Source organism: Ammospiza caudacuta, chromosome Z (genome assembly GCF_027887145.1).
Source record: "Ammospiza caudacuta isolate bAmmCau1 chromosome Z, bAmmCau1.pri, whole genome shotgun sequence".
Classification (NCBI taxonomy): Eukaryota; Metazoa; Chordata; class Aves; order Passeriformes; family Passerellidae; genus Ammospiza; species Ammospiza caudacuta.
In genome coordinates, this window is record NC_080632.1 from 11,742,166 (window position 1) to 11,769,460 (window position 27,295).

At 39.1% G+C, this 27,295-nt stretch overlaps 1 protein-coding gene across 2 annotated transcripts in view; it reads left to right on the top strand.

Moving 5' to 3' along the window:
- Positions 1-877: 877 nt before the first annotated feature.
- HSD17B4 (hydroxysteroid 17-beta dehydrogenase 4) overlaps positions 878-27,295 on the top strand; it is a 62,562-nt gene continuing 36,144 nt past the window's right edge. The window contains exons 1-15 of one of the 2 annotated variants that reach the window (XM_058823295.1): positions 878-989; positions 3,788-3,841; positions 7,946-8,053; positions 8,582-8,641; positions 9,756-9,777; positions 9,874-9,920; positions 10,680-10,764; positions 13,520-13,707; positions 16,075-16,166; positions 16,743-16,767; positions 18,411-18,539; positions 24,282-24,388; positions 25,068-25,301; positions 25,725-25,776; positions 27,131-27,202. In XM_058823295.1, the coding sequence (XP_058679278.1) occupies positions 929-989; positions 3,788-3,841; positions 7,946-8,053; positions 8,582-8,641; positions 9,756-9,777; positions 9,874-9,920; positions 10,680-10,764; positions 13,520-13,707; positions 16,075-16,166; positions 16,743-16,767; positions 18,411-18,539; positions 24,282-24,388; positions 25,068-25,301; positions 25,725-25,776; positions 27,131-27,202 (1,336 nt within the window). In that variant the 5' untranslated portion in view covers positions 878-928. Of the gene's footprint in view, positions 990-3,488; positions 3,519-3,787; positions 3,842-7,945; positions 8,054-8,581; positions 8,642-9,755; positions 9,778-9,873; positions 9,921-10,679; positions 10,765-13,519; positions 13,708-16,074; positions 16,167-16,742; positions 16,768-18,410; positions 18,540-24,281; positions 24,389-25,067; positions 25,302-25,724; positions 25,777-27,130; positions 27,203-27,295 lie in introns of those variants that run through there. The other variant, XM_058823294.1, reaches the window with a different exon arrangement.

Genomic DNA, 27,295 nt, shown 5'->3' on the forward strand with positions numbered 1-27,295 from the left:
TTGTCTTCTCCATCTCCTTCCCTCCTCTCTGTTCCCCATCCCTTCCCCACCCATCCCTCTCCCTTCCTTTCCCTTTATTCTTCCACATCCCTGCCTTTCGCCTCCCCCAACCCTTCCTCTCCTCTCCTCTCCTCTCCTCTCCTCTCCTCTCCTCTCCTCTCCTCTCCTCTCCTCTCCTCTCCTCTCCTCTCCTCTCCTCTCCTCTCCTCTCCTCTCCTCTCCTCTCCTCTCCTCTCCTCTCCTCTCCTCTCCTCTCCTCTCCTCCATTCCCCATCCCTTCCTTTTGCACGGAAAATCACACTATGAAAAGCCATTGTCCATAAAGGAGACAGAAGAGTCCTGCAACTTTATTCAAATAAAGGGGTAGAGTGCACTGGGGCACACACCTGCGGGATTTAATGCCTCGACCCTTGTCTATTTCAGGAGTCAAGCTGTCTGGCTCTGCAACAAACCTGCAGCTTGAAGTTAATAGCGACATTAAGACCGATTTCAAAGACATTAACACCCATACTTCTGTGCATCGAATTGTTTCTAAAGCCATTAGCACACATCTTCCTTATCATCTCCCCCTGCCCATCCCCTCCCCATCTCATCCTCTCCCCATCTCTTCCTCTCTCTCCTTTCCCTCCCTCTCGTCATCTCATCCCATCATATCCCTTCTCTTCTGCTCAACCCTTTCTCGCCGCTCCTTCCCCTTTCCTTCCTAAGCCCTCATTCCCGCCCCTCCATTCCCCGCCCCTTCCTTTCCCCTCCCCGTCCTTTCCCCTTCCCATCGCACACTACAGTTCCCAGCGGGCTGCGGTGCTGGTGCATGCGCGGTTGGGCGCACCTCCCCGCCCCGTGTTGTCCCTCCTGCGGGCGGGCCGGGGCCGGGCACTGGGGTCGGGGCCGGGCAGTGGAGTCGGGTGGCGCCGAGCGGAGCGGAGCGATGGCAGCGGCGGGGCTGAGGTTCGACGGGCGGGTGGTGCTGGTGACAGGCGCCGGAGGAGGTGAGCGCCGGCCGGGGTTTCCGCCCCCACGGGAGACGGCAGAACTGCTCGGGGGAAGCCCGGGCGGTGCGGGCTCCGCGGAGCCGCCGCTGCTGCCCGCGGCCCCGGCAGGTGTCCCGGGGACAGCCGGTCCTGCTTCGGGGGAAAAAGCGTATTGTTTCCTCAGAGGGCAGAAGCGGGGCTGTAGGGGAGGTGCTGGCCGTGCCAAGGCTGTGCAGGGGTCAGGGCCGTGCCTCCTGCTGCCGTCCGAGGCCGGCCCGGCGCTGCCCACGCTGGGAACCCCTCCGAACATGGGGCTTTTCTGCTGTTTGAACACACGCGGGGAGCAGCGCCGCTGCACCCCTCTCAGCAGTGGATGTCCTCCTCCAAGCGCTGTCCTGGTACCCTAATTCCTTCCCCCTGAGCCTTGGACGTAGCGTCGGAGGCATGTGAGCCGTGTGGCTTGGCACGGTTGTGCTGCAGCAGCGCTCTCCCTGCGCCGTCGGGGCTGCTGACGGCAGCGGCCCACCCGCTGCCGCCTGCCCGGCCCGCTGCTCCCGGGAGCCGGCCTGGGGCAGCGGGGAGCGGCCGGGGAGAGACCGCTGCCAGCAGCGGGGCTGGCCTGCGCTCTTGGTGGTCTGCGGGCTTGAGCCCTCCGGGAAACGTGGAATGCTTGGTTTTGCCAGGAAGTGTTTTTGTATTTGTTGTTATGGCGTGGGGTGGGTTGGTTGGTTGGGTTTTTCTGTTATTTGTTTCTTCCCCCTTTGATTGTTTTTTTTTTTTTTTTTTTTATTCTCTGTGTCCACGCTTTGGCCTTTGCCTACTCTGGTGGTTGAGCAAAAATACGGGCTGTCAGTGTGGATGAATGACAGGCAAAGTTTGTGTTTGTGATGAGCTCTTTAGGAAACTTGTTTAGCCATACTCTGAAAAGGTTCTGCCCTCCCTCCCCACGGTAGAGTTTTGCTCTCATTTTGTGGTGCTGCACGTTTCCAGCGGAGTCGTTTTGGGGTCCTAGATTAAGTGATGTCTTGTGAAGAAGTACTTTTGGAAAGCACTGAACAGTCCATGTACATCACCTGAAAGTGACCAACCTGATAATAATTGAGACCACGTTTTTTAATGTTGCTTCTTTGCTTGTACCACATCTATGTTTGTGGCCTTTTCCCTATATAGTAAGTTTCACTGAAGAACAGGTTAAGATCTTGCATAATAGCAAAACAAGGTCACTGTGGCAGTAATAAAGCTTCTAAAAAGTATTGCATTGAGTAAAGTTTCATGTCATAAGTGTGTGTACAGTGACCCTTGTACTAATAGGGTTAGGCTGAAAATGGTTTGTTAATAGAGAAAATTCCTCTTGTAAGTTTTATTTCACAACAGCTTTTCAGTAAGTGTTGATTAAATTTAAGCCAAGATTAAGGGAGAACCTGTTATTTACAGATTAGTTCTCATTTTGCTTTTATTTAATTTACATCACTGTAGTTAGATTGCATTACTAATAGCATTGTTTTTCAGCTGGATGCTGGTGAACAGATCAGAGCTGGGAATTTATTTAGACATCTGAATCACTAGTTTGTGTCAAAGTCGTACCTGTTTTCACATACGCACATATCTGAAAAGTGTTTGTTTTCACTTTGAGGAGATCCTCTGTGAATTGCTGTGTTGGACATTGTTTAGTCAACCTATCTTGTTTTTTTTCAAGGTTAGTTTTGATTCTCAAATGTTCAATCTTTGCTTAGCAGTTGAGAAGACAAGCTCATATAGCATGGCCTGAGTTTTGTGCACTTCTCCGTGGCTTTTCAAAACAAAACAAAAAAAGGTTTTCTTGGACTTGGGTTGTATGAGCAGTTGGGTGTATATGCACCTCACATGTGAAACTCTTGGCTGCAGAGGCCTAAGGGAGTCTTAAGGAAATTTTCAACTTATTGCTGTGAAATTAGTGCGCTTCAAAACAGTATATACAATTCTTATTTTTCCCCAACCTTTTTTTTTTTTTTTGAGAAGTGGCTTTGAATGTCCAAGTGAGGTGCAAAGAGATACTGTTTGGATTCTGAGGAACTTTCTTTTGACTGATGATTTTTTGATCATTTCAATCTCCATTTTTTTTAATGAATAAAAAAAGGATCAGTGCCATTAAGCCCAACAACTTTTGATTGCTACAGTGGATAGTATATCTGTAAATGATTTATTGCAATGAATGCAAAATACAACTAGAATCTAAGCCAGAGTGAAGGTTCAAGACCCTTGCTTTTGTTTGTAGTGCAGAAATTACAGTCTTCTCTTAGGACGGGCAAACTATGTGTCTGTTTGGTTATCTGAGGTATTAGGCATTCCTTTGTATCCCAATGATTTTGTCAGTATATCTTCAGTCACAGTTAAATTTTGTTCAGTTTCTTTTTCAATTTTTAACTTTAACTAGGAAAGTATCTTATTCACTTAGTGCGTAATTAATTAACTTTAAACATCCCCTTTAAAGTGTATTTTTCTATCACAAGCACAAACTCGGCAGCAAACAGCTTTCCCAGATGCTTTGGCTGAATCCAGTAACGAAGAGTAAGTGTGGTTTGTTTGGGTTTTTTTTTTTTTTTGCTTGACTGGAAGTTCTACTTATTGTTTATCTGTTTGTTTACTTTTGTATTTTATTCTTATAAAAGACTTTGAGCTCCTGGGCGAAATAAGGTTTTACTTTGAACCTGCAAGGTATTTGTTTTGAATTGGTGCATTTTTCTTGATGTGATTCATTTTTTGTAGCTTTTGTCTGAATTGTGATTGAGGAAACAAATTCACTCTTGTTTTTAACTTTCTCTTTTTTTTAAAATTAGGTTTGGGCAGAGCATATGCTCTGGCTTTTGCTGAAAGAGGAGCTTCAGTAGTTGGTAAGTTTTATCTTAACTAACTTGATCTAGGCAGTAACCTTTGCCTTTTCAGATAGCTTGCATTCGACAGTCCATGCCCTTTTTGACAGTAACCTTTGTTATTTAATGGTTTTCCGTCTTATCTTTTGCTGTTTAATTTTGCCTCTAAGCTTTATTTTCTTATGAAACAAGTTGCCCAAGTTTGTCCAAGAGCTTACCTTTGCTGGAAAGCCAGTTTGAGTTAGATCATTTCTTAGATTTAACTTCCAATTATGCATACAACTTTTTACTGCAATCTGTGGCCAGAGAGTGTGTTGTCTTTGGTAAATTGTGCTCACAATCTTCCAATATGACCATTTGAATTTGTGAATATGTTATCTTATAGTACTGCCTCTCAAGAAAGAAGTTACTGAAATGTAGCTCAATAGCATTGTTTCTTTCTGTGGCTCATGGGACAGAAGAGCCGTCTGGTGTCGGTGTCAGTGCCAAGTAGCTGTCAGTAACTTCTGGTGGTTTTGTAGTTCCTTGGTTGAACCTTAGCAGGGCGTATTTAGTTGTGAAAAATGCTGTATCACAAGGCAGTCCTGTAGGTTAAGTTGTATTTTGGGTACTCACCAGCAGTCAGCATTGCCATTTTTAGATTGGCTCTTAGGAAAAATCTATTCCCTGGAAGGGTTGTCAGGTGCTGGAACAGGCCAGAGAGGTGCTTGAATGACCATTCCTGCAAGTGTTTAAAAGATGTGTGGATGTGGCACTTATGGATGTGGTTTACTCCTGGACTTGGCAGTGTTACATTAATGGTTGGATTTAACCTCACAGATGTTTCCAGCCTAAAAGGTTCCTGTGATTTTATAGTTTTGCTGCCTATTGATGAATTTGTACAGGTACTGTTGATGAGTTCAAGATTAAATGCTTAAAGAGATTTATGGACAAGACCTTGCTCGCTGTTTTTGTTTGTAGTTTTCTAATGACAATGCCAATCTCAGTTTACAAAATTTCAAGAAAATTGTTTGGTTTTACTTTATTGATTGAAAATGACTATGTATGTAGACAACTTAAAAAAAAATCTGGGTTTTTTCTTATTTTGTTTCTGTTAATTGCCTTCTTTGATACTTGCTGTATTTACCGTGGATGTGAATAATTCACATTGAGTTCTTATTCAGCAAAAATTATGTCACTAAATCAGTCCAAATATTTTGTATGGACTCTCTGCAGATGGTGGTGGTCTTACTTTCTGGAATGATCTGAAAGAAAATGTATTCTATTGCCTGACCACAGCTAATGCTCCTTTATCTCTTGGCCTTATTGTGTAATAACTAAACAGTAAGTTAAGAATTGACTGTAAGGGCAACTTCTTGTTTCCTTTTGGAAACTTCACCACACTTCAGCTTGTCTTGCAGTATTACCTCTACATGCTTGTATTTATTTCTCTTGTTCTCTTACAATTCTAACTTCAAAGAGTTGAGAAACTACTTGTATAATCTTTAGTTTTTTAAAACTCAAGCAGATATGAGGCTTATATCTGCCTTGTCTCTTTAAAACAATTCCTTTTTATAAGTTATGGAAATAAAGGTATGTTAAGACCAGTGATCAAATACTCTGGAGGAATATTTAGAGTAGTTGGAAGAATAACAGTAGGCCCCAACATGACGCCTTTGTCCAGTCCTGCATCTCTATTGAGTGAGTTGCTGTTGGTGTGGTTAAGTTGACAAGAGCAGCCTAGGTGGAAAACTCTCTTCCCATCACCCTGAGGCTGCCTGCTACCACTGTTTTTTGTTAATTTTTATCTCCTTCATGCCTCTCATCAGGAAAAGTTGAAAGTAGGAAGAAAGGTTGATTTGCTTTTGTCTTGCATCCGGTGTCATCTCCAGACCTACCGTTTCTTCTGGTCTGTCTGAGGGCTCTTTTGTTGCTGTTTTAGTTTAGAGTCATGCTTTTGAAGCATCTCTCCTGGTATGTATCCTATTTGTAATTTTGTTTGCGTAGTGAAATGGTATTGAATTGCATGAGTCCTTTAAAAAACGGACTAGAAGATGCAATTTATCAGCACACCTACATTGTTCACGTGTGCTTGGTTTGTGACACCAGAATACCACAAGAAATCAGCTGGCTTACTGTTTAAAAAACTTGTACTGTAGATGTCAGGTGCTCTGCACCAACGGTTTCACCCTTCAGATTTGCTTTTGCTACTCTTTTGTGACACACTCCTAGCCTTAGAGGAGTTCTCCAAGATTCAGACTATAGCTATGCTCTGCTACAACCACTACAGTCTTTGGCTCTTTTTGACTGTGTGATTTCAACTGAAAATTGCATGATGTAAAGCTTGGGCATATAGTAATGTTATTTCTCTATTTTGTTGTTAGGGGCTTTTTTTCATTGTTCTATCACAGTCATGGCGTTACTATTTTTAAAACCTATAATAGCTCAACTCTTTCTTGCATACTCATTTTTGTTTCAACTCCATTAGTGCCTGTGCTCAGCCTAAGGTACTTTACCACCTCTGAAAATTTTACCAAATATTTAATTAGGTTTTTGTCAGCAAATTACTATTGAAGTGTGGGATAAGCATATATAAACTTGTCTGTGGTAGAGTTGTAAGGCTTTAACAGGACTGAATGGTTTGTGTATGTTTACCACCCAAATTGTTTACTCTTCTTTCCCAGGTGTTGTCCCTGATTTGCTTTCCTTTAATACCATGGATGTTTCAGGCTGAGCAGTCTGCCTGTGTTGCCTATCCTAACACATCACTACACTTAGAAATTTTCCTTAATTCTTTTCACTTGAATTGTGTTTTCTGCATGTTTGGATTGTTAGATATTGATCTGTTAGCTTGGAGATTTTTGTCTCCTTTGTTTTTTGCATCAGTGTTAAGGTGCTTGTACTTTCTGCTTAAGGCTGGGCATTTTTTGTGTTTGGTTTGTTTATGCTTGGTTGTTTTTTCTGGTTTTTTTGACATGTCCCTCCTCTTTTGATGCTCGCTTCTTCTGGACTTTGGCATTTTTATTTGCTCACAAATTTTCTGCCATATTTCTACATTTCTCTTGAAGTGCAGCACACAAAGCTGAATATAGAATTCCAGATGAGGCTTCTTGATGTGGATAATACAGTGATTTTGTGTGTCCTGCTAGCCATGTTCCTGTTTACATAGAGAGTTTAAAAAAAAGGCACAAAATGGGTCTATTTCATTTTGTCATGATACAACAGACTTGGCATGCTGCTTTTCATCAAGACCAGCAAAAACATCCTTCATATTTTGTGGATTTTACTTTGGCTTCTAGAGGGTAGAAGTTAGAAGGCAGAAAGCTGGAATTCACCATAGCAAAAGACTCTTTAGCAGAATACCATTGTGGCATGTAAATTCAGTCAGTTCTGGCTTTTTTACAATTCCATTTTGAACCCATTTAAACAACTTTTTACAATTTTTTAAAATTCTTTGTCCAAATACAATGTTTTATGGGATTTTTTGGTAGTGTTTTTGTTCCCCTGGTAATTCTGTGAAGCTGTGGGATGTGCAGGAGTGCAGCAGAGTGTGGCAACATGACCTTCCAGCTGCCATTAGTGACGTGTGCCCCAGTGTGGAGAGCAGCCTGGACCAGCTGTGTGTGTCAGGTGGGCCTCTCACCCCGCAGGAGCAGGATCTGAAGCTCCAGAGAAGGCACTTCTCACTTTGTTCAGACAGCTGGGTCTCTTCCATGATGGTGGTGGCTAGTAACAGTTTAGCAACTCTATTAACAGGAATAAAGTCTTGCTTACGGTTCATGCAGTAGTTAGAGACTGGAATAAATTGCCTGTGATTGGGGTATAATCTAGATCTTTATCTCTGAACTTCAACACAATTACAGAGGTAGCCTGGGCAGGGCAAGCAAGTTGAATACATGATGGAGGGGTGGAAAAAGGTTTTCCATGTTATTTAAAGAAAATGGGATAATGTATGTTGCACTGCTTTTAAAAAATATAGTTGTATGTCCTACTATTTTTCTCTTGTCATCTGTGGTTCTCAGTAAGATCCCAAATGCAGCAGGCTTTATTAATATTCCTTATAGCCTCCAGTGTGATAATGAGGTAAGGACAGACCATGAAGTCTGAGTGCTAACAAAAAAAATTTCATTTCTTTGTCATGCATAGTGAATGATCTTGGAGGTGATTTTAAAGGATATGGCAAAAGCTCCTCAGCTGCTGACAAAGTTGTTGATGAAATCAGAGCAAAAGGAGGAAAAGCAGTACCTAATTATGGTATGTTATTTATCCAGATGAGTATAATGCTTTATCTGTAGGAATAGTGGACATGTTAAATGAAAAGCTGATGCTGCTTGTGAAAGATTACTGCCAGCTTACCATTAACATATACATTAAACTGGTGTGATACTATGTGGAGTGGGGAGACAGATGCTAAAAGCAGGTGCATTAATTGCCTCATTTAATTAAGATTTATCTACTATTGCCCTTCTCTTTTATCTCAGTTTTTAACATTGAAGTATTAAGTAGCCGTTCATCCGCAGTCTTCAGATGCTAAATGGGAATGGATAGTTCTTGCTTGCTTTGCTTTGTGTTTTTCTGGCTGTCACAAATGTTGTGCCATTTAGATTTGCTGTGTGGGATTTGTTTTACGCCATATGCAGATAATGGCTGGATTTTAATTTAGTTTTCACTGGGGCGGTGTGTAGTTTATTTTTCTTAGATCTGTGGAATTAGTTGTTAATATCCTGGAAGTGCAGTGTATCCAGTTAATTTTAATTGAGAATTTTTACTTTTTTCTTACAGATTCCGTAGAAGATGGTGAAAAGCTGGTGAGGACAGCCCTTGAGGCTTTTGGGAGGATAGGTACAGTTGCTTAATTCATGTAGAAAATTGTTTGCAAGTGCAAAGCCATTATAAGCAGTGCAGTTAACAGCCTGTGTATGAAATACATTTTGACCACACTAGTACTCACCAATTCTTGGTGCCTGTAGTCAGTGAAATCTGAATAAGGGGCTTTCAGCTTTTAATCTGAATTATCAACTTTTGTTTGCGTTTTTTTTATTTGTTTTGGGTTTTTTGGGTTTTGTTTGTTTGGTTTTTTGTTTGTTTGGGGTTTTTTTTTTGTTTTTTTTTGTGGTTTTAACGGAGGTGTAAAGCTTAGTATATGTTTCGTATTTTCCTACACTTCAGAATTTTGGAACTTCAATAATGGTTAACAATTTCTGTCACAAAGCACAAAGTCTATGACTGTCACAAAGCACAAAGTGTTATGACTGACTGCATAGAATTAGCATAAATAATGTTGCTGAAAGCAATATTGCATGTTTTTAAGCTCTTCTGCTTACATAAGGGCAACATGCATTAGCAGAAATTAAAAAAGAAAACCCTAAGGTATTTTATGTAACTGTTAAAGCTCTTTTTAGCTATGTGATTTCCACTATTTGAAATCACTTGGTGAGTTTAACTCAGGGTTAAATGGCTTAAAGTACACATAAACAATGCCAACAGGAACCCAGTTAAATATCTGACAAGAAATTGTTATGATCCTGGTCACTTTATCAGCTTTGAGACTCTGTAGTTCCTCTAGTTATCATTTGGGCTACTGCAACAAAGGTGGTGGCATAAACTGCGTAACTGGGGCATTCTGAAATTCAAAGCAGGCTTCAAAACTGTACAGCATAGCTGCATCCTGCAGATATTGGATTCCTAGGCAGCCAGCACTTCAGAGCTATGCCTGCCTTTCAGGCTTTGTCCCATTGAGGTCCCTGTTGGGTTGAGAGTTGCCTGTCCAGAAGTTTTGTGTTATAATATTTGTTCAAGGATAGATTCATTAATCAGGACAAGGAGCTACTGAATATATGTAATATGATGTACATGTCCACTGTTCTTGTGTGTGTATATTTGGAAGTGGGAGAAAAATAGAAACAAGCTTGTATTTTATCAGTGCATTGAATTAGTTACCTTTTTTTTATTTCAGATATTGTTATAAACAATGCTGGGTGAGTATACCTGTCCTGTTTGAGTGTGTGCTGTCCTTTTTGTGTAAACAAATGTTGATCTTACATCTGTTTTGTTTTCCTAATGTCGCATTTTAGGATCCTGAGAGACCGTTCTTTTGTTCGGATAAGTGATGAAGATTGGGGTGAGTTGATTTTAAAGCAACTTCCAAATGTTCTTTCTGTGTGAAAGATGACATGTACATCCCTCCCACGGGAACAAGAAAGAAAAGACAGGGAAGGCTTACCTTTTGCCCTGCAAGCTTAGTGGAAAGCTGCTTGTGTTCAGTGTGCAAACCAGGTCTGTGCTGCAACACGTGGTAGGTGTCTGTAGTTCCAAAGGGTAAGAAAGACTTTTCTTCCCACTCTGGGTTGCCAAATGCAATAAGAAAAAGAGCCATGTGAATTACACACAATAGTTTTTGTGAACACAACATTCCTAGTGCCAGCACTGAGTGGCTGAATACTAAACAGGCTTAAAAGACCCAGAACGAAGCAGAGAGGAAAGGAAACTGATGTGCCAAGGGACAGAAGAAAAAGCAAAACCTTCATTGAGGTGGTAGATGATGATAAGTCAGTGGAGGAGACTTTACAAGGAGTCTGTCTTCTGTGCTTCTGGTCTGAGTCTAAATGCAGGAATTTTGAATACTTTTGAATTCTGTACAGAAGAGGTCCATACAAGAGGTGGTATATGGGGGCAGCCCCTTCATAATCAGTGTATGTTCAGGCAAGTACTGAAAAGTTGTCTGTCAAGACAAACAAAAAACCAAAAAAAACAAAACAAAAAAACTCCAACAAAAAAACAGTGTGAAGGGAGTACATTTTTGTTATGAAGAGGAAATATGGTGCATTTCAGTCTGGGAGACAAATCCTGGAATTACTAAACTGATGTTAATTTGTTCTAGATATAATTCACAGAATTCATTTGAGGGGATCGTTCCTGGTAACCCGAGCTGCATGGAATCATATGAAAAATCAGAAATTTGGCAGGTAAAAATGTGTGTTCTGTATTGCATTTTTCAGTAGGGTATAACAGACTGATGCATGACCAAACAGTGAAGGAGTTTTGCATTCTTTTCTTTCACTTTGTCAGGGTTGAAGCAAAAGCAGTGAAAATGTCTGTACAGTTCTGATCCCTCCTTTCCGCTTCCTCAGCCAAATGTTTGAAGTTTTTTTTTCCAATATATTTAAATGTATTTTTCTGGCTCTCCCAAACGGAAGTTGTAACTATGTAAAAATACCATGTCAATTAATGAGGACTGGTTAGAAATGTTTGTTACTTGTGTGTTACTGCAGTTTGAGGGACTCTTGTTCTGCTCCTTCTTATTCAAATGACTGGTACATGCAGTTCTGTTTGTAGGCCATGGATTTTTTTCTTTGGTGTTTAGTTGTCATGAGTTTTCTTTGTTTGTCAGTTTTAACCCTTTGGACAAACATACTTGTCTTAAAAGTTATGGGAGTGTTCTTAGTATGTTTTTGGTATGTATTACTGTTAGGTGAAAAAAAGTGCAGTGAAATCAGATATTTTTTTCCATTTTTGTGATTTTATCAAAAACCTTATCAAAGCACTGATTATATTAATCTTAACCATACCCATGTGTTTAAAACTGTGTGAGCTATTTTCTCATCCCGTGACCTAAACATTTATTCTCATCCAGGGAAGTGAACTGTGAAGATAGTGAAAGTCTGGGAGCTAAAAATTAAATTATTTTTTCAAAAACAGCTTAATTCTAGAGTTGCATGCATTTAGAATAATGTTTCACTTGTATCCTTTTCTGTATTTGCTCACATGACAGTGGTAGTGAGTGCCTCTGCAGTTTATGGGTAGACATGTGCCATCTGCAAAATGCCTGCTTTGTATAGAGTTTGTAGTTTTTCTTCATCATATTGAACCACTACTTGCAACGCTTCTCTTCACTTAAATTAAAAACTTAAATTAAATTATTGGCAGTGAAGCAGATAAAAAAAGTTAAATGTATGTTGATCCCAGCTATGCTGTGTGTTTAGATTTCAAGTAGATTTCAACAGAATCTGATCAGGCTTTGTGTTGTTTTTGCATGGCCTGGTTTTTGGTAGTGGGGAAATCACACAAGGGGCCTGTGAGAAGCTGCTGGAAGCTCCCACTGTGCCCAGCAGAGCCAGTCATTGGTGGCTTTGACAATGGACATGGTGCTGGCCAAGGCTGGGCTAGTTAGAGGTGATGGTAATGCCTCTGTGATAACAGATTGGAGGAGAAAATCAAAACAAAATTTTGAAAAAAAAGTTTTGAAAAAAAACCCACATTTTTTTCTGCCCAGAGACGAGAAGGAGGTGAGAACATGTGAGGGAAACAACATGGAGACAGCAAGATCATTGTAGAAGGAGTGGCAAGAGCTGCCAGAGCTGAGATTCTCTGCAGGCTGTGGTGAGACCACGGTGAAGCAGCTGTGCCCCTGCAGCCTCTGGGGATCCATGGGGGATGTAGAGATCCACCCATGGAGGGAGGTGCCCACACCAGAGCAGGTAGACGCCTGGAGGAGGCTGTGATCCAGCAGGAGACCCAGTGGAGAGAGAGGGCCCTTGTCCCAGGCTGGAGCAGCCTGTCCTTAGAGGACTGCACCCTATGGAAGGAGTGACCCATGTCTCAGCAGTTTTGGGGGGACTGTCTGCCTGTGGGAAGGACCCATATTTGCAGCAGCTGCAGTATGGCTGCTGCTTGTGAGAAGTGGACCCTCATTGGAGAATCTCATGGAGAACTGTCTCCTGTGGGAGGGACCCCATGGCCTCACAGGGAATGGACTCCTCTCCCAGAGCAGCAGAAGAAAATCTTGGTGATAACTGACCAAACCATCATGCCCTGTCTCCCTGTGCTGTTGGTGGGAAGGATGGAGGGAGGGGTTGAGGGAAGAAAAGAGCTTAGCTACTTCTCATTATACTTCTCTGTACCTCTCAGTAATAAATTAACTTGTACATTTAAGCTGAGCCTCTTTTGCCCTTGGAGTGTTTTCTCCTAGTCCTTATCTCTACCCATGAACCTGTTGTTAAATTTTTCTCTCCTCTGCCCACCTCTGGCAGGGGAGTGTGAGCAAGGCACCTTTGTGGTATTTGACTAGTGTCAAACCATAACAGGGTTCCTTTAAAAGTGAAGGTGTACACCCATTTCTGCAGAATTGATATGACCTGCAGCACAGCATTTTCTTGCCTCAAACCATCTGTGAACTGCCGTGGTTTTAGAGCTCTCATGTGAGCAGTTCAGTCACCTCCAAAGCAGTAATGGGAACAGCAAAGAGCAAGACTTTTCTTCCTGTCTTCTTCTGTCATGCATTTAATGCATATTAGAATTCTTTAAATGTGAATTCTGTCAGAACAGATCTTCAGATATTACCAGGTAGTTAATATTAAAGGAAGTGATTTTCAGTCAAGTAATTTTCTTCTGAGTGCTGAAATCTGTTAGTTGTGAGAATAATACCAGCTGCAGTGAAGATCGAAATGAAATTATTTTTCTCTGTACAGGAGAAAAATAGTGTTGCAATATTACTCAGAAAGCCTTTGTTAGTTTTCTGCTACTCTGACAATGTGTCAGGATTTGTGAGATGTTTGCCATCCATCAAACATTAGTTACCTGATAGCAAAACTAGCAAATAATATTTTCTTATTGGTTTTGTGGAATATGGGGACTATAATGCCAAAGGTGGCAAATGTTGTTGTGTAGAATCAAATAACTTGAAGAAATAATTTAATTTTTTTTCTTCTCTTCTCCCTTAAGAATAATTATGACATCCTCAGCTGCTGGAATATATGGAAACTTTGGTCAGGCAAACTACAGTGCTGCAAAACTTGGCCTTTTGGGTCTTGCAAACACAATTGCAATTGAAGGGCGGAAATACAACATCCACTGCAACACCATTGCTCCTACTGCTGGATCCAGGTTGACCCAGACTGTCATGCCACAAGGTGAATAATTTAAGGTCTACATGTACTGGTATTTTTTGAAGCACAACAAACTCTCTTACCTCTTAGAAAATGCAAATCCTTCACACTTCATGTACTACCAGTTCATTTTTCCTACTGTCTTTTTGTCTTTGAACTGTCAGCTCATTCGCTTTGTCTGTTGTGAGGAATTCTTACTTTCTGACACAAGATATGAAGCAAATTTTCTTATTTGCAAAAGCAATTTCATGTAGCAAGGCTCTTTAATTGTAATCTCTTCCAAGATCCTCCTACACTAGTGGAAAGGCTTGTTTGTTTCATCAGATGTGACATCAAGTATGTGCATAAGTTGTCTGCACTTGTTACAATATTGCCTAATTGCAAAATACTGGGTTTTTGCACAACATGTCATGTGTGTGCTTAGTGGTTCCATGATCAGCAGGAGATGATAGTAAACTGAGTTGCTTAATTTTTCTTTATTGCACAACTACTAATCTTTGAAAGTTTGAGCAGGTTTAACAGAGTAAGTGTGCATAAGTGTAAATTTAGGATAAATAGACTGACTAATTACTTTGGCAAATGACCAGAAGAAAGAAAAATAATTTGGGGAGGAAAAAAAATGTCAGTTAAAAGAAATGACTCTCAGAAAATCTTCTAGCATCAGCCTATTTCATTTCACTCCTGACCTTCTTTTCTCTTATGATGAGCAGATTTCAAAGCCAAGGAAATCATCACATTCGTCAGACTGACAGACAGGGTATTGGAGAGTAATGTAATTTTGTATGTTAGGCACAGATTGAATGCCTGAAGTGGCCCGGTTTAGATCTAAATAATCCAGGTGGTCATGACTCTAGCAGTCTTTTAAGTTGTAAGTTCCAGTCATTTATTGGAATTGTTTATAGAAGATCTAAACACATGAAGCATGCAATGTAAAATGGATTACAGTAGCTGGCAAGTTCTGAAAATATTTAATCTACATAGGATGATAAAAAATACCTCAGAATTGTCTTTCTTAGTAATTTTAAGAAGAGTGAGATCCTTTGATTTCTCTGTAAGATACTTACAGCTCTGATGATACGTTTCTTATCTTGTTCACTCAATTCCTGTCCAGATTTTCAAATACTCCTAAAAGATTTGAATGCCACAGCTTAAAAACATTTTCAGAGGTCATCAAATTATTGTTGTTATCCTAGTCAGGACTTACCTATTTATCTTCAGATGTCTGCAGGCACCTATCCTTTTTCATTGCCATACAATGCCATGCATTGTTATGTATGTACAACTTGACCCACATGTTTTTGTTCTTTCTAAGAACTCTTAAATGCAGTTTGCATCTTTTGTGTAGTTGTTTTTTTTTTTTTTTTTTTTTTTTTTAAATTCTAGTACCTATTTTTAAATTATTTAAAGAGTGGATTACAAGCATTAATAATAATAATATAGGGCTAGACTTTGAGACTAAATTATGAGTGGCATAAAGTAGAATATTTTGGAAAAGACTAATGGGTTTGCTATGCACTTACAACATGCCATATTAAATGAAGTTCAACTTTCTTCTACTTTTATGGAACTTCTAAAAATGAACTTGTGTTTACCTTAGTTTTGCTATTAAAGAAGTACTTGAAGTGATAGGCTTTCCTAGCTCTTCATCTTGGAAAATCTGTCTATAATTGAAAATGCTTGATGACCTTTAGATGAGGAGCAGCTCTATATCTACTGCTGTTGAAAGAATAATATTCTAAAAGCTGAAAAAGGAAATTAAGCAAAGTTAATATTCAGACAGTGGATAGAATATATGATAAGAGCTGCCTGGACAACCACACTGTTCCATGGCAATGTCTCAATTTTCAGATAGCTTTCTATTGTACTAGGTGTCAATGAAAATTTCAAAATAGGGTTGATATGTAAATTTAGCAGGGAGATAATTCTCTTTATTGTTTAGAAAAACCAGCATTTCCAAATGAGATCATTCTTAAACAATCAGCCGCTGCAATTATTTTCATAATGTCTTGTCTGTATAGTTGACTAGCATACTAAAAGGAGAATTGCTCAGGTAAATTTCCATCAGGATTATGTATACCTGTCTTGTCCTTGTTTCAGGCTGCCATCATGTGGAAACTTAGGAAGGTTGTCTGGCTTTGCAGTCTGCATGTAGCAGTGTTCCCAAGAGTTAAACAGGCCTTCGTCATGGGCTTAGGCAGCATATATGTATCTCACTGCATGCTGGTATTTATTGAATCTTCAAGAGTTTCATTTACCTGGTCCTTTCTTTTCATGACAGAGCGCTGTTGGTAAAATTCTCCTGGTTCTGCTGTTCATAAGAGCATGTTAGATTAAACTGGTGAAACTGCAGAGTATTTCTATTTCATTATTCCCCTCTCCTATTTGCTCTAGATCTGGTCGATGCTTTCAAACCAGAATATGTTGCTCCCTTAGTAGTTTGGCTTTGCCACGAGAGCTGTGCTGAAAATGGCAGTCTGTTTGAGGTAATTTTTTTATTTTTCCTTTCTTCTCCCTCCTTCCCTGCCTTTACTCCTTCCCCAATATCAGTTGTTTTATCTTGTCCAGCCTTAATCTTTTTGCTGAAACTAAATGAACATGTGTGAACTACATACTCAACGTAGACAGAAGAAATATTGATCTAGTTGTGCAGTATTTGACAAGTACTTCAGGCAGTCACAGCTTAGTCAAGTTCTGGTCTGTGCTCAACATGCTATCAATTTGATTATTACAATTCTTATTGTATGCTTTTAAGGTTGAAAAGATACCAAAATTCAAAAGGCATTTTTGTTCTGAAAATCATTCTAACATAGAAAGTAGATTGCAGGAAGGAGTAATTACTTAGTTATGATATTCATTATAGGTATTGGCATCAAACTGCTGACTCATGTATTGGATGGAGACTGTTTTATGTTGATCTCATTCAGGTGCTTAACTAAACTGTTAATTAAAACCAGCAGTAATTCAGAAATTCTTAATATATTGAGTTTTGTTTCCCAGCATTACCACAGCTTTGCTTTGTGACATGTCCTAAGCTGATGATATTCTTTTTCTCTTGGCAGGTGGGAGCTGGGTGGATTGGAAAATGTAAGTACTTTATGTTGGAGGATTGATCTTGTTTTTGGAATTGACATTGAGACTTTCTTTAGATGTAACCTGTATGCTCAAGACATTGTTTACTGAGGCAAGAAGATGAATAAAAGCCTGGGGTTCTGAGAAAACTGCTTATATTTGGTAAAAGTTAAAACTTTAACTTCATGTGGGAAAAACTGGTAGCTTAGGTATGTTACCAGTTATAGGTATGTGCATTGTTATGCTTTTGAACTAACAGTAACTGAAAATCTGCCCAAGTAACTTCAACTTTTTGATCCTGGGCATAATTTGAAGTAGAATTTGTGGTGCTAAGTATACATTGCTGCCTTTTCTTGTTAACTTTAATTTTTCATGATATAAATATCATATGCTGATAAACAGGCATATTTTTCATTTTTCATTTCTCATTTCATCTTTTTCATTACTTTCCACTATTGCTTATGCTTCTATTAAAATACTAGTGTGTAGGCTTGTTAAGGCAATTAGTGTTCTTAAATAATCAGCTATGCTACCCATGTATTTTCCTTAGTCACTGCAGTAACCAACTTAAATACTAATTTCAGGAAAACTTGCAGGAGATACTGAGGACTTATGAGAACAAAAAATTCAGTGTGTGAGATGCCTTGACTTTTTTCCTAAATCCATTGAACCTGGTACAAGCACTGTTTTCATGAACTGTACAACTTTTCAGCCTACATGAGTATCATCAGAGGGTTGGAAGTAGGGCTCTTAATTCAGGAAGTCATTTTGCTTACTTTTAATTTTTTTTCTCCAACTTGATAACAATTTTGTACATTTCTAACTAACTGCAAGTGTTCTGTGTAACTGGAATAGTGTTTCCAAGAGGTGTGGGCAACAGATTAAAAGAAGCAGGTTAGCAGCACAAAACGTCTTGCTGCCCTTCACAAGCAGTTGGGTTTTAATGCAGCTGAAAATCTGCACTTTGATCAAGAGAAAATGCCATTTTTCATCATTATAATGACTGTTGTTGTAGTTACTGAAATTAAACCATGTTGTTCATGAGGTACCAATATAGCCTTATTCATTGCCTTCTGCTAATTAATGGCAAACCCAACATGACTGGTTAAGTATTTGAATTACAATCCAAGTAATCTAAGTCTGTATCCTTATGGAACTAATTTCACACTGGCCTTACCAGTTTCTCTCAGGTTACAGTATTGAAATACAACTTCAGAGACCATTTAGAGGTGCTGGCTACTGGTATTAAGGTTCTTTTACAGCTAACAAGTGGTTTTCACTTTTTCCCTGTAGTTTTCTATGCTTTCAGAAGATACCTAAGCAGTAGTAGTCAAAGTCATGTGAGTTGAGAAATCCTGTAGATGAATACTAGCTGCAACTTTTCAGTAGACAGAATCCTAAAACTAGTATTTCAGGAGAGTGAAAAGTCTGTTACAGCTTCAGTGAAACTTAAAACCAGTGCTGTTCCCTTTCTAAATGCTAGTTAAAGCAGTGAGCCCTTTTAGTCCAGCAGTTACAATGTTGAGTTACATTGGAGTACTTAAAGTGTTTCCCTTGTGGTACCATCTTGAAGGTAGTGGCCTAGAGGAAAGTTGTATAAAGAAATGAAAAGCTTCTTTGTTTGTTACTGGAACTCTCTGGCTGGTGTTTCCCACTAGTGCGCTGGGAGCGATCCTTGGGTGCCATTGTCAGGGGAAAGAATCAGCCAATGACGCCTGAAGCAGTGAGAGATAAATGGGAGAAGGTGTGTGACTTTGATAATGCCAGCAAACCCAGAACCATCCAAGGTAAGGGAGACTTTAATTTTGGGGCCATTCAGGCTGGGGAAAACAATGTTTTTGGGAGATCTTATTGCAGCCTTTCAGTACTTTATGGAGGCCTCTGAGAAATAAGGGAAAGCTGGGACAAATGTATGCTACTGCAGCAGGACAAAGGATAATGGTTTTAAGCTAAAAGAGTATCAATTTAGATTGGATATAAGAGGGAAGATTTTTACAGTGAGGGTGGTGACACGTTGGCATGAGTTGCCCAGAGGGGTGGTGGATGCTCTATGCCTCAAGGTCTGGTCAGACAGGACTCTCAACAAATTGATTTACTTGAAGATGTCCCTGCTCAGGAGTTGATGGGGACTAGGACTAGCTGACCTCGGAAGATCCCTTCCAATCCAAACTATGCTTTGGTTCTGTATATGTGGATAGCTTGGGTAAACAACGCTTAGAAGAGAATGATTTCTTTCAAACACTTGCTGAAACTTCAAAATTTACAGAACTAATGAATTTTCTTGCAAATGTGCTACATTAATAATTTTCTGTTTCAGTATGGTCAAATCTTTCAATTCTAAAGCAACTGCTGTATTGTTACCTATTAGTTATAGTTTCTAGAGAAGTGACATCATTGTCATTGTAAGCATTAGAGTCAGACTGATGACAGTGTTTTATTTTATTGCACTGACATGCAGACAGCATAGTGCAATAGAGAAATTGTGTTTTCTTTTCAGTCCTGGAATCTTGGTTTTCGGTGAACATTTCACTACCAAAAACCTCTGGTTAAGTTGAGGGATATATCACAGCAAAAAAGTTCTTACTGTGCCTTATGTTCTTGGGTCACATCACCCCCTTGGCTGGTGACTAAAATGATTTTCTCTTTCAGTGCTTTGTATACTTTTGTTGTTCCTTGCCAGCATTTAAGAGTGCAGGGCAGGAGAGGAAAAGGTATACATATATACAATGTCAGTTAAATTTCAGAGATAACTAAATGCACAGTAGATGTTCAAGCCGTTGGCTCCAAAATCCATTAGGATATTTTGTTAAAAACCTTAAAGATATGTTTTTAGATGCCTTTACCAGAACCAGCATAGTACACACTTTGTCCTTTCCCTCATGTCTTGGCACACTGGGGAATGTAACCATCCAGACAGTAGTTCTAGGTCACCTTACTGATCCTTGGCTTACAGGTATCCTGTTTCCAAATGTATGCAAGTTTATACATGTTCTCTGTTCTGCAATGAAATGGTATTTATAACAACATAGTTCCAGCTTTATCACTTCTGATCTGTTCTAGGACCTGTCACCTGAACTATGTTACTTTTATGGGTTGCTAGCAGTAAAGTGTTGTAGACAGAGATTTCTTTTCAAAGTTGCTTCAACATTGTATATGGTATTTCACATCTGCCAGTTGATGCTATGAGGAGGAAAAACTGAAGATTTTGAATTTCTTCTGAACTTCTTCTGAACGTCAAGTAAAAGTGCTTACAATAAAATATGGCAGTTTTCTACAGTCAGGAAATCAAAAATGTTACATTGGCATGGATCTTCCATGCCTTAGCTTCTGTTATGAACTTAGTCAAGATATATCTTTTTCCTTGCAGTGCAGTCAAGCCACAGATACTGAATAAAAACTTGTGTATTAATTGTTGTATTGTGTATTTGTGAGAATCAGCATAAGGATCGAGGAAAATTCTCGTTGGCTGAATAGAATTTTTTATTCTATTAGAAGTTTCTTCTGCTGTCAAATTCTTTATTGTCCTCTTTATTGCTTGAAGGTAAAGGAAACTAATTAGAGTACTTGCAGTAAAGATGAAAAAGGTACAATACCTGACATCTGCAAGTTGAAACTTTTCCTGCAGATTTCCTTATTTTGAGTGATATGATTTTGTGAAGAGCATTTGTGTACTAACCATTAGGTGCAATAAGAAAAAGGAAAACCCAGAAAGGAATTAGATAAAGTATTTGCTTTTAATGCAGTAGAAAACCCTGTTTGCTACATTAAAATCTTTCATTTCAGAAAAATCTGAGATGCTAATCTTATTTCTCCTTTTAGTGATACTGATAAGAGAGGCTTGTATTTTTTACATAAAGCAGAAAGACCAGATTAAGTGTGGTGCAGAAGCATCTGAATGCATGGTACAGGGTGCATTACGTCACTGTTGCACCATGCACTGCATGTTGGTGCAACTCCCAACTGTTTTCTCCTTGCCTTCATAGTGTACTACTTGCTCTTGTGTCATTGCTCAATTCTTCCTATTGTGGAAAGGGAATCAGACTATGTTGTGGTAGAGGCAGAGGACAGGCATCCCTGTCTTGCAGGCTGTATACTGTACACAGCATTCTGTAGTATCTCTTGCACAAGTCAGTGTGTTGTTCTGTTATCTAGGGGAGCAGAATTTATTGTGTCTATGACGTGGGTGAGGCACTCTGTCTCAAGCTTCTCTTCAGTTGAGAAAATGTGAGCCAGCTAAAGGTCTGTAATTGGCTGTTAGAAATTTTTGTGCATTTTAAATTCTTAGTAGCTATCTATTTACAGAAGATAACTCAACTGTTCTCATTTTTTGACTTCTGGCACGTCTTAAAAGCTTATGTCTGACATAGAACAAATTAATGTAAAACACATTGAAGGTGTGTGTGTGTATACGTATGCATACTTTGTGTGAATACGAAGAATTTGTGTAAGAGGAGAAGTGTTCCAGTTTCAGTGTCAGCTTTTCTTATATGTATTTAAAAAAAAGTTTAAACACTTGTGGTGTTTTTTCTGTTGTTAAGGAATGTGATTCATATGCAATATCCCCTTATTGGAAAATCAGTACTTTTGGAAAGAGATGCCCTTCGTTGTGACTATTTTCAACCTTTGTTCTCCAGCTTAGTCTTTTCCTTTTTTTTGCTAATGATTTGCTGTACAATAGCAGGCCATTCTGAGGTGATGAACACTTAAGGTCATAGAGTTCACTGTTAGTCCAACAATTTAAAAAATACCCCTATACCAATAATAAGATAATTGTGTTAATTAAAAGTTTCCTACTGGGTTTGTTTCTGCCAAAATTATACCCTTTGGTATAATTGTGTATTTCTTGGATCTTAAAAAAAAGTTAGAAAGAAAGTTGGGAATTACCATCCTGTGAGCCTCAACTCTGTGCATGGGAAGGTCATGGAGAACAGGGAGGTGATTTGAGACAGCCAGTACAGATTCACCAAAGATGTGTTCTGTCTGACCAACCCAATGGCCTTCTGTGATGGAGTGACTTCATCAATGAGTAAGGGAAGGCCTGTGACTATCATCTGTCTGAACTTGTGTAAGGCCTTTGACACCGCCCCCCATAACATTTGTCTAAATTGCTGAGCTGCGGATGTGACGGACAAACTGTTCAGTGGAGGAGGTGTTGGTTGGATGGTCAGTGTCTCAATGTCCACATGGTGATCAGTAGTGAATGCTGTCCCTCAGGGGCCTGTGTTGTGAGCAGGACTGTGTAATAGCTTAATGACATAGATAAGGGATAGAGTAGAGCCTCTGCAAACTTGCTGAGTGTGCATGGAGCTGAGGAGTGTGGTGACACACCTGAGGGATGTCATCCAAAGGGACCTGGACAAGCTTGAGGAGTGAGGCCATTGGAGCTTCATGAGCTTCAACCATGCCAAGTGCAAGATGTTGCACCTAGGCTGGGGCAAGCCCCAGTATCTAAACAGGATGAACACATTAGAAACATCCCTGTGGAGAACTGCTTGGAGATGCTGGTGGATGAAAAGTTGGACAAAAGCTAGCAATGTGCGCCTGCAGCCTGAAAAGTCAGTTGTATCCCAGTGTGCATCAAAAGAACCACGTCGAGTAGGTTGTGGGAGTTGATTCTGCCCCCCAGAGGTCCCCTCTCCACTTGAAGTACGACATCCAGCTCTGCAGTCTTCAACACAGAAAAGACTTAGACCAGCTCTGGAGCAAGGCTAGAGGAGAGCCGCAAAAATGATAAAAATGATGGAACTCCTCTTCTAAAGGGAAAGGCAGACAGAATTGGGTTTGCTCAGTCTGGAGAAGAGGAGACTTCAGTGACACCTTTTTGGAGTCTTTCAGTACTTAACTTTTTGGCAGGGCCTGTTGCAATAGGATGAGAGGTAATGGCTTAAAACTAGGGCTTAGTTTAGGTGAGCTATAAGGAAGAAGCTTTTTACAGAGATAGTTAAACACTAGAATGGGTTTTTCATAGACAGGTAGTAGATGCCCCGTCCTGCAAACATTGAAGGTCAGATATGACAGAGCTCTGAGATACCTGGTCGAGTTGAAGAGTGTCTGATCATTGCAGGGGAGTTTGATCTTTAGGGTCCACTCCAACCCAGACTGTTCTATGACTCTGTGATCTCCTTAGTGTTCAGCCAGACACTAGCCAGGTGACCAACTTTATAGTCCACTCATATCATACATTCTGGAAGAAAGACTCCTTGAAGAGGAAATGCTACACCATTATTATTTTACAGGCTACCTTTGTACTATTGATCCTAATTATGCCAGATAATGTTGTCAAAAATGCATGTTGTTAGTCTTCAAGTCTCACCATTAAAAGTCATCTTTATATTCCTGCATGTAAGTAATTTATGGCCATGCTAAAGTTGAGGAAACATTCAGGTATGCTTGGAGGCCAAACCTGTGTTCTCCTGTGAAGATTTTAAAGCAATGTGAAACCTTCTTTTGTTCATGCAGAAAAAGTAGAAACAGTCTATTACTTCTCCCAATAGCTCTGTATTGCTTTTCTTTTATTCAATTAATGAATGAACAAAGGGATAAAAGAAATTACCTTTCAAAAGGTTCTTCCAAATTTAATTATTGTTTTGCACATTTTCACATTATGTAAGTGTCATATTGTGACACAGCTTATATCTAAAGAGGAAGCTTGTCTTTGGCAGAAGAGGTGACAACATATACTTGTTTCTTAGATGTTCCTTTTCTTCACAAAATTAAGGCCACAAACAAATGTTACAATGATTCTGGCAGTGAGACTGGTAAGCAAGAGATAGTTCAGGAAAACAGGATTCTGCAAGAGGGCATGCAGTTTACCTTGCAGGTTTTTTAGAGTAGTGCTGTGTGATAGAGCAACATTGACTTAAATCAAGCAGCAGTGCAAGTCAGTATGGGCACAGGGGTTTTGAAGTGGAGGGCAGTGACTGTGTTAAGGTAGTTAAGAAATGATTTTGCATTTCTCTGATTTAAACATGTTTTTGTTTTTCTGTGTGAGATTCTCATCACCCTTTGTTTGATTCTTTCTAATGTTTAATGTTGATTTTAGCCCTATTAAGCTTCAAGGAACGAGTTGTTCTTGATGGCCTGCCGTGACCATAGTTGAATTCATGCATCATCTCATTTATAATTTCGTCATTGCTCAGTCTCAGGCTTATTTGCTTTTCTATCTGTCTGATTCAGGAAAGAGGGTAGCAGTCAGGAGATGTTGAAATAATTCTCATAAGAAAATCAGTAGTACTTTTCAGATATTTGCTTCTCAGACAGTTGAAACGTACACCAGTCATTATCTTCTCCTTTACACATTGAGATAAGTGTCATGGTTGACTGGTGGGTGCAGAACTGATGGAACCTGTGCAGAAATCACCTTGAGCAGCACACTGCTCAATTTACAGATGTATATTTACTGTGTTTAAAGGTGAACTGAGAAATACCAGGCTATATCTCATTTGCTGATTGATGTGTGTATTTTGTGTCTGTAACTGCAGTGTTTCATGTATGGTTTCTAAAAGTGAGTTTTCAATTCCTTTCTCTAGAGTCCATAAGTGTATTGAGTGATGCTCTAAGTCAGATAGAATCTCAAGGGAATATTTCTATGAATTCAACAAGCTCTGGATCAGTGGTTTCTTCTTCTGTTGACACAGTAAGTACATCTATCTACCAGATGCACTCAAAGCTGCATGAAAACCTTGAGCAGAGAGACCAGCATTGCTGCCCAGCTTGTACTCTGGCTTGCTGTCTGCAAAAAAGAAAGGTGGGGTTTAAAATGTGATGTGAGGAAGCAGAATGAAAAACCTCTCCAGACTCCAGTCTTTATTTTTCCTATTGATGATAGGAAAATTTAGGGCTGAATAGACTCGATAATGCAGAATCTAGGTGCTTGTAAGTTCTGTTAAGCATCTCTAACTGGGGTATTAGTCAGAAAAGTGAGAGAGCTTGGGTGTTGTTGGGCAGTGTCATTTTGTCCTTCTCTATAGGTAATTTTTCCTCATTTCAGTCTTATTACAGTGTTAATTATTTCAATTGTGGTTTGTTTTTGAAAAAAATCTTACACATTGCTGAGAGTGCAGTTATATCAAGTTATGCCATTTATTCTTGAGGTAGATTGCTTGAAGCAAGGTATAATGCCTTGCATTTGGGTTGCTTGTATTGCAATGAATACATTAATATTTTGTGGTGTATTTATTACTCATACTTTATGTGTACATGTGACTGTAAAGACGATCCTCAGGCATCAGGCTTGATAGAAAAATTACAGAAAGAATGCAAGTTCAGTATTAACTGGTATTGATTTTTATTTTATGCTGACTTCTTATTTCCAGGCAAGTATTGTTGGCCGTAAACTGGGTACCAACGTGTATAAATATACTCACTTGGAGCCTATTCTGTATGCACTTGGTGTGGGAATGTCAACTAAGGATCCAGACCACCTAAAATTTCTCTTTGAAGGAAATGAAGAATTCTGCTGTTTACCCAGCTTTGGAGTAATTCCTGCTCAGACGTCAATGTTTGATGCTGTTCCTTCTCTTTCAGGACTAAATATTGATCTTGCCAGGGTATGGAAGAGTAAAGTAGCCAATTTTCCTTGTGTGTCATATAACTGAAAGGTGACTTCAGTTAGTATTTTTGTAATATTGTTAAGTTCCTTTTGTTCTAGAAATTGAAAATTCAGTGGTTTGTATTCTTACATCCTAAGAAATTATTCATTTACTTCACTTGTATAATGCATCTTCCTATGATGAGATGTATGATGAATTTGATATTCAATTTTACTTTGTGTTCACTACTCTTTTTTTAAACCATAAAAGCTTAAAACTTTATTTGAAAACATTTTGGGGATGAAATCATAAAAACAAAAGAGTAAAACTTGTTTTTTTAAAATTTGTTTGCTTTGGACACTTTCTAAAATAGCTATATATTGACTTGGGGGAGAAAGCAATATATTGATTGTAATTACAGCGCTGTCTTTCTTTACATAGATGCTGCATGGTGAGCAATATCTGGAGCTTTATAAACCATTACCAACTTCAGGTCAGTCCTTCTGTGTTGATGTGTTTTTCATTACAACAGTTTTTTCATTACAACAGTTCCTGTAGCCATATTGTAAATGGAAGTAGGGAAGCTTGTTTCAAACTGTAGCACTGGATATCCTTTTTACTAGGAGTGGGGGAAAAGAGAGGCAACCTGTTGTGTTCTTGAAGGAATTCTGAAACTGTGTTTTTGAGATTAGGTGTTGCTTTTCTACAGTATACTTAGTAAAGTATGCATCGTCTTTGATACCATAAGCAAATGCACTACATACCTGTGGATTATTCATCTTATTTGATACTAACTACCAAAACTTTAAAATATTTCAATAAGGTTGTATCATAAAAATTTTGGGATGTTTACCTAAGAATTCTTCAGCATTGATTGTGTCTGTGTGCCTGTAAGAGGATAAGATTTAAACTATGGATGTAAAAAAACAAATGGACATCCTAATGAGGAAGCTAATAACAAGTACTTTTCTTTCTGTCAAAATTCTCAAGGCATTAGTTACTGCAGTAGCAAATTCTTTTCAGAGATGGCTGAGTTTTCCCAGATTACAGTATCTGAGAGTTACTTGTTACGTTAATTCAGGATATGCATGTGTCTGGATTTCCTCACTTGTAGTTTATAAAAATTAAATTTTTGAGATTTTAGCAAAAAAAAAAAAAAATCAAGCCACAAGTAAATGGGGGAATTTTTTTGTTAAAACAAAAAATTATCTGAAAATAGTATTTAATACAAAGAAGTCTGATGATTAGTAACGAATTGCTAGGACTTCATAAAGGTTTTTGGTTTTGCATTCTGTAGGCTGATTTATAAACACATGTGTGTCTCTAAAGTGATAACCTTTATGTCAAATTTCAGGGAACCCCTATGCCCAGGCTCTGAGCTGAGCTTTTCTTCTGTAGGACTGTGGATGCCTTAGCCCTCCTGAAATCTGTGGACAGTCCTTAAATGATTGGATCTATCTTTGAAGATAGCAATATGTTTGAGTCTTAAGAGTGATGTGTTTAGCTCTGAATACATGAACTACAGCAAAATTCTATTTAAAAAAAATCCCAGAAGTTATAAAAAGACCCCAAGCTAACAACACTCAGATCTTCAAACCAAGATTTGCAAAGATTCCCAGATGCTGTTGTTATAGTCAGGACGATTGTAATTAATATGACTTTTACAATGCTTATGATAATGTTGATAATAAGAATTACAGTAATAATAATAATGACAGCAACAATAATGATAGTAGTAGGTAAGGAAGTTAGTAAGTAAGACAGTTAATAAGGAAGTGTAAAGAGTGATCTGTGGGCTTTGTTCCTGAAGCAAAACCTTACAATGTGTCCATATTCTATTTTTACAGGAGAATTAAGGTCGGTTGCAACTGTTGCAGATATTCTGGACAAAGGATCCGGAGCAGTCTTGCTAATAGATGGTAAAATGTTTTATGGCTTTTGATGGGGGTGCAGTTACATTTATTAGGCTTCATTTTTAACTAGCTGTACCAATAACTGCCAGCCCTTCCACA